General features: G+C 41.3%; 1 protein-coding gene across 3 annotated transcripts in view; it reads right to left on the minus strand.

Annotated features, from left to right (window-relative positions):
- The window catches only part of galt (galactose-1-phosphate uridylyltransferase), a 40970-nt gene extending 37159 nt beyond the window's left edge, over positions 1–3811 (minus strand). For 2 of the 3 annotated variants that reach the window (XM_052010506.1, XM_052010505.1), the window contains exon 1: positions 3520–3665. In XM_052010506.1, the coding sequence (XP_051866466.1) occupies positions 3520–3562 (43 nt within the window). In that variant the 5' untranslated portion in view covers positions 3563–3665. Of the gene's footprint in view, positions 1–3519; positions 3666–3701 lie in introns of those variants that run through there. The other variant, XM_052010507.1, reaches the window with a different exon arrangement.
- Between the last annotated feature and the right edge of the window lie 7094 nt (positions 3812–10905).

Raw genomic sequence — 10905 nt, forward strand, 5'->3', positions numbered from 1 at the left:
TTTGGAATGTGCCATCTCCTTGAACTTGAAGACCAACGACTTTCAGGAAGAGCAAAATGTGTCCTTCATCAATCCCATCGTATCCAGATGCATCACAGCTCAGCATGGCAACTGCTCTGCCCAAGGTCGCAAGAAATTGCAGAGAGCTGTAAACACAGCTCAGTCCCATCAGAAAAAATAGCCTCTCTGTCTATACTTCTCATTGCTTGGGGAAAGACCCCTCCCATCCTGGACATTCTCTCTTCTGCCCCCTTCCATCGGGTAGTAGATACAAAAGCTTGAAAACACACACCACCAGGCTCAAGAACAGCTTCTATCCCACTGTTATAAGACTCTTGAACAGACCTCTTGTACATTAAAGATGGACTCTTGACCTCACAATCTACTTCGTCATAGCCTTGCACCTTATCGTCAGCCTGCACTGCACTTTTTCTGTAACTGTTACACTTTATTCTGCATTCTGTTATTGCTTTTCTCTTGTACTATGTCAATGTACTGATATGATGAAATGATTTGTAGAGTTGGCATGCAAAACAAAGTTTTTCCACTGTACCTAGGTATATGTGACAATAATAAATCAATTTATCAATTTACATGTGACACCAGGCAAATAGACCTCCTGCAAGTTTTTTCTCTGGGAAAATTTTCAGGCTGGGAGCTATCCAAATGAGGCCAAAGGTTTGTGGCATGGCTGCTGAGATCAGAGGGTGGTGGAGGGAAAAGCAATGGGCTCACCCCGAGAGAGCAGGTGTCAAATGGAACACAAGGCTGGGAGTTTCTGGGAGAATAGTGAAGCAAGCAAGATTCTCCTGAAGGCAGTAAAGCTGCTTATTGTCAGTTCTGCTTTTAAAAAAAATGGAACCTAGTTATCACTGGTATGGCCAGCATTTATTGCCCATCCTTAAATGCACATGAAATAAGTGGCTCATTAGGCCTTTTCTATCGTATTAGGAAGTCTGAAGTCATGTACCAGGTAAGGATGGCAGATTTCCTTCCCTAAAGGACATTGGTGACCCAGTTGAATTTTATGACAATACAGTAGCTCTATTTTTAAAATTCCAGATGAAAAACTGAATTTTTAAATTTCACAACTGCTATAGTGGGATTTGAATTTTGAATATCTGGATCATTTCTTTAGGTCTCTGCATTACTGGTCTGGTAATTTAACTGCTACGCCAATTCTAAACATGGCAGGGCCTTTAGGTTTTGAACAAAGGAAGCCTCTGGGCCTGGATGGATGCAATAGCTCTTTCTGTCCCAACCAGATGCCCAGCAGTAGCAGTGAGAGTTATTTTTCATGTCATAGAGTGGGAGAACAGCCCTGGCTTGGCAACTAGCAATAACACAGTCTGTGGGCCAGTCCCTAGTCACTGACTAGTGTGGACTGTGCACACAAACACTTGGGAATCAGCAGTGGTGAGGCAGCCTCACCCAGGAGATAGCAAAGAGGCTGATGGCTGTGACAGGGACAGGGTAGAATTGAGAAAGTAGGAGTAGAAGACAAGGGACGGAAAGGTGGGGCTAAGGAATGGAGGAAGGCTCTTAGGGGAAAAGGAATGTGAGAGGGATGAAAGAGAAAGTGATACAGGACTGTGAAAAAAAGTATGGAAAAGAACATGCACATGGGTTCAGAAGACATCCGCATGTAGAAAACACCCACTCTGCCACCCTGATACCAGAACATTCTATACCTAAAATTTGTCTATTTTTAAATCACATTTTTATTTTCATAGTCCCGTGATCCCCAGTTCTATTTGCTTATCCACAATGTCTGCAAGTTATCATTCCAATTTCCCATTTACTAAATTGAGCCCTAAACACAATTATTTACAACAGCTAAGTGCTAAAAACAACTAAATGGTCTAATAATTGAACACATTAATGAAGTTATTAAACTTTGAAAGACAACCATTTGCCCTAATAAGTCACAGAATGAGGAAAAGAAAAACCTATCACAGCCAAACACAAGTTGGGTGTAAAGAGGGGTGAACCATTGTTTGTGGATCCTGATAGAGGTGTTTCAGAATCCCTGCTCTATAGCATGGTGGGGTGTAGGATTGGACATCATTGACATTCCTGAACCAAACTGAGTCACAAGATTGCATGCAAGTGTATTGCAAAATTCTTCCAGCGTAGATCATATTACTCAACTGATCACAACAATTGGTAGGGGAAAAGAAAGAACAGAATAATTTAAAACATGCCCACACTAATATTTTCATTACAATCAAGATTACCAACCTTACCGGTGGCTTAGTATTCTGTTATTTTTCCTTTTTAAAGAAAAACTCAATCAGTAAAAGTTGTGGGGCAAGTAAAAGAAGAAAAGTTTGTGCATTGGAACTTTTCTGGTTATCGAGCAACAAACAAAATGCAAAGATTATCTAATTCAGAGTTAACTACTTTTGAATATTAACCAGATTGATTAGCTTTCTTGTTAAACAGTTTTAAAAACTGCAGCTACATGCATTGGGTGAAGTGAATACAAATTCTGCAAATTATTTAAACCAATTAGAATGTTAGGTACTACAAACAGTATCCATTACTTAATTAGAGATACAATAAAACAACAAATGTAATCCCATAGCTCAAATCAAGATCACACACCAACTACCACATCAGTCTTAATAATCAAATAAAAATTATTTGATTGATAAAATATTAATCTCTTCTGAAATGTTTTCAGCCTGTATTTTTAGAATAAACCAGAGAAAGACTGTAACTTTTATTCTTGCAAAAAGTATTATTTTGTTGACCATGTGAGATTAAATACTCGTAACAAAATATCAAAATACGCTTTGAACTGTTTTGCAAGGTAACGTGCAAATGCCACAGCACGGATGGGGAAGAGAGAGAGAGAGAGAGAGAAGGAACAAGGGACTGATGCACAGAAAGGGAAATCTCAAAATTGTTGTCCGATATTCCACAGAATGGTATTGCTTTGTCTGCCTTGTCACTGAAATGCATTCATAAACATTAAGTTCACGTGTTTTCTTGACAGATGCATAAAGTTAAATCCTATACGCGTCAGTCAAAGTACTCCGTGATCAATGTGCTGTGTTAATGTCCAATACCAGAAGTGGAGTGCCGTCACTTTAAATGTTAACAACTATTAGATAATTTTCGTCCTCGATTCAGTCTTCTTTTCCCTTTTTGTTCCTGTTTAGCACGAATTTCACCCATTTCAATTTGCACTTCCTTTCCAATCCTTGCACTATTTCATAATGCTGACACCCAATTTCGACCGCAAGTTTCCCCTCGCTTCAAAGTTCAATTTACACGGTTATTAAATTATCCCGCAAAACATACACTTTTGAGTTAGGAAAGAACAGCACGAACAGTGGCCAGAGGAAGATTATGGTCCAATGAACAGGAACAAACTTCCACAAGAATTGAAGTAGATTAAACGCCACCGAAAACAAGACGAGCAACCACCGAATAAATAGATCAGTCAGGGATATTTTGGCATTAATTAGATCTACATTTCTAGTAAAATTAGCAAACATTTGGGTAAATTACCACTGGGATCGAAAGTCGGATTTGCTGTGACCTGTGGTTCCATCCTGAAATGTTATTCACTCCCTTCCACAAACCACTCCTCAGTCCTCTCTAGCGTCAGTTCTACCGCAAGGTGAAAACAATACACACACAGCTTGAGTGCACGGTATTTACCCCTTTACTTTTTTTTAAAAAAAACTTACTTTTAATTGCAAATAACGCAGATTATTATTTATAAAACAATGCGACTAAATTAATCTCCTGCTTTTGCTATTTAGACTCTTTAAATCCACGATGACAGGATATGTTTTTCCCCCTTCTGGACAGGCCAACCATAACCAAACCCTAGAACATGAACAAATGTTTCCGACTTCGCCCACTTCTCTTCAAGTTTCAAGTTTAAGTTCAGTGTCATAGACATATATACCCAGGGTATAAATGCCAGGAAAGCCTTTCTGCGGCAGCAGCATAGTACATTACAAACATAAAAAATATAAGTTAACATAGACTTAAATTAACATAAATTATATATAACTTGCAAGATAAATAACCTAAAATAAACATAATAACATTAGTGCAAGTTGACAGAAAAAGAGATATATAGTGTGTGGTGGTGTTAGGGTTTTTCAGTTCGGTTCAAGAACCTAATGGCAGTGAGGAAGATGCTATCATTGAACCTTGAGGTGTAGGTCTTCAGTCTCTTGTAATCTCCTGCCTGATGGCAGCAATGAGAAGAGGGCATGGCCCAGATAGTGGGGGTCCTTAATGAAGGATGTCACCTTCCTGAGACATCGCTTCTTATATATGTCTTCAATGGTGGGGAGAGCTGTACCCTGATGGAACTGGCTGAATCCACCATTCTCTTGCACACCTGTGCATTGGAGTTTCCATACCAGATCATGATGCAACCAGTCAGAATGCCTTCCACCATACATCTGCAGAAGTTTGTCAGAGTCTTCAATGACATGCCGAATCTCCTTAAACTTCTAACAAAGTAGAGACCCTGGTACACCTTCTTCACAGGTACATCTATGTGCTGGGCCCAGGAGAGATGTTGATAGCCAGGAACTTGAAGCTGCTCACCCTTTCCTCCGCAGACCCTTCAATGAGGTCTGGTGCATGTTCACCTGACTCCCCCTTGCTAAAGTCCACAATCAGTTCCTGGGTTTTGCTGATGTTGAGTGCAAGGTCGTTGTTATGACACACTCAACCAGCTGACCTATCTCACTCGTGTATGCCTCCTCATCACCATCCATGATTCTGCCAACAACAGTGCTATCATCAGCAAATTTGGAGATGGCACTGGAGCTATACTTAGCCACACAGTCACAGAGGGGGCTAAGCACACAACTCTGTATAAGCACCCTATACTCTAGAGGGGGCTAAGCACACAACTCTGAGGTGCGCCTGTGTTGATGGTCAGTGAGGAGGAGATGAGGTTTCCTATCCATACTGATTGTGGTCTCCCAGCGTGGAAGTCAAGGATTCAATTGGAGATTTTGATGAACAACAGCCTGACGTACATGATTCAGTTGTCTAGGTGGTCCAGAGCAGAGTGGAGAGCCAGCGAAACAGCATCTGCTGCAGACCTATTATGGTGATAGGCAAATTGAAATGGGTCTAGGTCTTGCTGAGGCAAGAGTTGATTCAGGCCATAACCAACCTCTTGAAGCACTTCATTATGATGGATGTAAGTGCAACTGGATGGTAGTCATTGAGGCAGGTCACGCTGCTCTTCTTGGGCGCCAGTGCAATTGATACCATCTTGAAGCAAGTGGGGAAACTCAGATGGCAGAAGCAAGAGGTTGAAGATGTCCCTAAACATTCCAGCCAGTTGGTTTGCGCAGGTTTTTAGCACTCGACCAGGTACGCCATCAGGGCCTGACACCTTGTGAGGATTCACCCTCCTGTGAGATGTTCTGATGTCGGCCTCTGAGACTGAGATCACAGGGTCGTCAGATGCTGTGGGGACTCGCATAGGCGTGTCATTATTCTCCCTCTCAAAGCTTGCATAAAAGGCATTAAGTTCATCAGGGAGTAATGTGTCATTGCTGTTTATGCTATTCATTTTCGCCCTGTAAGAAATAATGGTGTTCAGGCCCTGCCACAGCTGTTGAGCGTCTGTTTGGTTCTCCAGCTTCATCCAGAATTGCCCCTTCACTCTCGCGATAACCTTCCCGAGGTCGTACCTGGACTTCTTGTAGGTCTCTGGATTGCCAATCCTGAACACCACAGATCTAGCCCTCAGCAGACTGTGAATCTCCTGGTTCATCCAGGGCTTCTAGTTTGGGAAGAACCAATTTGTTTTTTTGTGGGCAGTCACGCGTCCAGACAGGTCTTGATGAAGTCGTTGATGACTGTGGCATATTCTTTCAGATCCGTTATTGATGAATCCTTGAATATGGTCCAGTTCACTGATCCAAAGCAACCCTGGACACACTTCTCTGCCTCCCTGGACCATACCTTTGTGGTCCTCTCCTCCGGTGCTGCACTCTTCAGACTCTGCCTGTAAGTAGAAGCACGACCAGGTGGTCAGACTTCCCGAACTGCGAAATGTGACCACTCTCTGGTGCCATCACATACACAGATTACTAAAACGTAGCAGTCAGATACAATAATAAACTAATAGAGTGCTAGCCTTTATAATTAGGGGAACTATAAGAAAAGGGGAGGATTTTTTTTTCCAAAAGTATACTTTATTTATTATATATACAGTAAATATGATCAGGACATGTCATTGTCTGCATTGATTGCAATTCAAAACATTCCTTTATAGTGCATCAACATCACTCATGTTTCCACCCTAAACTTTACATCAGTGAAGCTTTGAAAGGCTGCTACATTGCTCCCAGCCCCTCCATTGGCAACAGGATCCTAGATTATGCTCCTTCCCCACTGAGCAGTTGTAATGGCTGCACTGAGCTCCAGTGTGTCTCTCAGCATGTATTCCTGCACTTTGGATGTGCCATCTCCTTGAACTTGAAGACCAACGACTTTCAGGAAGAGCAAAGTGTGTCCTTCACCAATCCCATCCTATCCAGGTATGGGTATCCAGTATGGCAACTGCTCTGCCCAAGATTGCAAGAAGTTGCAGAGAGTAGACAGCCAGTATCTTTTTCCCGGGGTTGAAATGTCTGATACCAGAGGGCATGCATTTAAGGTGATGGGGGGCAAGTTCAAAGGAGATGTGCAGGGAAAGTTTTGTTTTACAAAGTGATGGGTGCCTGGAATGTGCTGCCTGGGGTGGTGGTGGAGGCAGATACGATAGGAGTGTTCAAGAGGGTCTTGGATAGGCACATGAATGTTCGGGAAATGGAGGGATATGGACATTGTGTAGACAGAAGGGATTAGTTTAGTTAGGTGTTTAATTACTAATTTAATTAGTTCAGCACAACGTCATGGGCCGAAGGGCCTGTTCCTGTGCTGTACTGTTCTATGTTCTAGTTGTGGACACAGCTCAGTCCATCATGAAAACCAGCCTCCCGTCTATGGACTCAGTCTAGACTTCTCATTGCCTCGGGAAAGCAACCAGCATAATCAAAGACCCCTCCCATCCTGGACATTCTCTCTTCTGCCCTCTTTCATTGGGCAGCAGATACAAAAGCTTGAAAACACACACCACCAGGCTCAAGGACAGCTTCTATCCCGCAGTTATAAGACTCTTGAACAGACCTCTTGTACATTAAAGATGGGTTCTTGACCTCACAATCTACCTCATCATGGCCGTTGCACCTTATTGTCTACCTGCACTGCACTTTTTCCGTAACTGTAATCATAACACTATATTCTGCATCCTGTTATTGCTTTTCCCTGTATTACCTCAAAATACTTATGTTTTGAAATGATCCATATGGATGGCTTGCAAAACTAAGTTTTTCACTGTACCTTGGTACATGTGACAATAATAAACCAATACCAATACCAATCTGTTGAAATCTGCAGACAACACAGATTACATTTAACTCCCTTATCTCAATCATTAATATATATTGTGAACTACCTTATTTGATGAGATGGACTCTTGACCTCACAATCTACCTCGTTATGACCTTGCACCTTATTGTCTACCTGCAATGCACTTCCCTGTAGCTGTGACATTTTACTCTTTGATATTGTTTGTACCCCGTACTACCTCAATGCACTGTGTAATGAATTACTTTGTACGGACAGTATGCAAGACAAGTTTTTCACTGTACCTCGTTACAAGTGACAATAATAAACCAATACCAATACCATCTGGGGTATCTGCACTGATCTCTGTGGTACACGACTAGTCATTAAAAAAATGTTTATTCATACTCTTTGTTTACTGTTGGCCAACCAATTCTCAATCCGCATCAGCACCTTAACCCAATACCATGTGCATTAATTTTGCATTCTTATCTTTTATATGGGATCTTATTGAAAGCTTTCTGAAAGTCAAATAAACTACATCCACTGGTTTTCCCTCATCTATTCACAAGATCACAAGACAAGGGAGCAGAAGTAGGCCATTTGGCCCATCGAGTCTGCTCCAAGGAAAAGGGAAAAAAGAAAAAGAAATGAGAAACTGTGGGGGCGGGGCACAAAAAAAAACAACACACTATTCTAACCCCAATTTCTGGCCTTATCCCCATATCTCTTGATACCCCGACTATTTAGATAGCTATCTATCTCTTCCTTAAACGCCTCCAATGATCTGGCCTCCACTGCTGTATGTGGCAAGGAATTCCACAAATTCACCACCCTCTGGCTAAAGAAATTTCTCCTCATCTCTGTTTTAAACCTGTACCCTCTAATTCTAAGATTGTGCCCTCTGGTCCTGGACTCACCCACCAAGGGAAATAGCCTAGCTACATCTACTCTGTCCAGTCCTTTCAACATTTTAAATGTCTCTATGAGGTCCCCTCTCATTCTTCTGTACTCCAGTGAGTACAGTCCAAGAGCCAACAAACGCTCATCATACGTAAGCCCTGTCATTCTGGGAATCATCCTCGTAAATCTCCTCTGAACCCTCTCCAACGTCAGCACATCCTTCCTAAGATATGGGGCCCAAAACTGTGCACAGTATTCCAAATGAGGCCTCACTAGTGCCCCATAGAGCCTCATCAACACTTCCTTACTTTTATACACTATACCTCTTGAAATGAATGCCAACATAGCATTCGCTTTCTTTACCGCTGATCCGACCTGGTGGTTATTCTGCTTGTTTGCATCCTTAAAAAGTTCCAGTAGATTTGTCAAGCATTATTTCCCTTTCACAAATCCATGTTGACTCTGCCTGATCCTGTCACTTTTCTCCAAGTGCTCTGCTATTACAACTTTTACAATGAATTCTAGCATTTTCCCCACCACCAAAGTCATCCCAACCGGCCTATAATTCCCTGTTTTCTCTCTGCTCCTTTTATAAATAATAAGGTTACATTAGCTACTCTCCAGTCACTTGGAACTATTCCAGAGTGTAAGGAACGTGGGAAAATGTATCCACTATTTCTGGGGTCACTTCCTTGAATACTCTAGGAGTCAGACTATTAGACCCCGAGGATTTATCAGTCATTAGTCCCTTCAATTTCCCTAACACCATTTTTCTACTGATTTCATTTAGTTTCTCCCTCTCATTAGACCCTGCGTACCCCAACATTCTTGGGAGGTTATTTGTATCCTCCTTTCTGAAGACAGAACCAAAGTATGAAGTTAATTATTCTGCCATTTCTTTGCTTCTCTTTATAAATTCTCCATTCCCTTTCTGACCGTAAGGCACCAATATTTTTCTTCACTAACCTACAAAAGCTTTAACAATAAGTTTTATGCTCTCTGCAAGCTTACTCTCATACTCTATTTTCCCTTTTCTAATCAATTCTTTGGTCCTCCTTTGCTGAATTCTGAACTGATTCCAATCATCAGGTTTGCCTATCTTTCTGGCCTTTTTATTTATCTCCTGCTTGGGTTTAACATTATCCCTGATTTCTTTTGAAATGCATGATTAAGCCATCTTTCCTGCTTTATTTTTGCATTCGGTGGGAATGAATAATTGCTTTAATTCATCCATGTGCTCTTTAAATGTTTGCCATTGCTTATCCATTGTCAAACCTTTAACTATCACTCCCCAATCTATCACTGCCAACTCACTCCTTATACATTCAATGTCTCCCTTATTTAGATTCTAGACCGCAGTCTCAGTTTCAACTCCCTGTCTGTCCATCTTAATGAACAATTCTATCATGTTAGGGTTGCTATTCTCCAAGGGACCCTGTACAACAAGATTATTACAGGCCATCCCTAGTTTAGGAACACCCAACATGACCAGCTGTCCATGCGAGCAAGCTCCCATAATATTATTAAATTCAGAGATCCGTTATTACGAATGGCAGAATTAGTTTCCTCTCTCTCTTCACTTTTAATTCTTTTCTTATATGTCTTATTTGCTTATGATGTTATTCCTTACAAATGCTGCAGAAGCATTGTTACCATATTGAGTGTTTTTAGTGTATTTTTCAACTTATGGACAACATCGACTAATGGATGTCTGTAAAAATGGAATCTGTTCGTTACCCAGGGATGGCCTGTAATCCTTTCTCATTACACAGTGCCTAATCTAGGATGGCCCACTCCTTAGTTTGTTCAACATATTGATGCAAAAAGTTATCTCAAATGCACTTCAGAAATTCCACCTCTGCAGTATTATTGTCCAATCTATATGTAGATTGAAGTCACCCATTATTGTAGTTGTACTCTCATGTATACATCGTGCTCTGGTTTCCTCCCACTTTCCAAAGACATACGGGTTAGGAAGTTGTGGGCATGCTATGTTGGCGCCGGAAGCGTGGTGACACTTGCGGGCTGCCCCCAGAACACTTTACACAAAAAGATGCATTTCACTGTGTGTTTCGATGTACATGTCACCAATAAAGAAATCTTATCTGATCTTAATTTCCCGTTTCATGCCATCCCTTACATCATTTACTGTTTGCGGGTCTATTTATAATGCTCACTGACATTTTCTGCCCTTTGGTGTTCCTCACCTCCACCCATTCCTCATCAAGGTTCTCGGAGCTAATATTTTTCCTCACTATTGAATTGATAGCCTCTTCTACTAATAACACTACTACATCTCCTTTCCTTTCTTGCTTGTCTTTCCTGTATGTTGCATAGGCCTGGTTGGTCATTTCCCAACCCTGGTCACCCTGCAGCAATGTCTCCATGATCACATCTATATCAATCTATTTACATCTATTTGTGCAGTTAAATTTTGTGAATGCTTTATGCATTGAGGTACAATGCCTTCATATTCTTAGTTATCTTAGCAGTATTTCACACTATGGCCCTGTTTCTTCTTTGCCCCTGATTTCTCTATCTTCCAACCTTGCCTTTTACCTTCCAATCTTTCATTTATATCCTTGTTTTCCCTCCTCAGTCTCCTTGTTCAAT

Source organism: Pristis pectinata, chromosome 2, assembly GCF_009764475.1.
Source record: "Pristis pectinata isolate sPriPec2 chromosome 2, sPriPec2.1.pri, whole genome shotgun sequence".
NCBI classification, from domain to species: Eukaryota; Metazoa; Chordata; class Chondrichthyes; order Rhinopristiformes; family Pristidae; genus Pristis; species Pristis pectinata.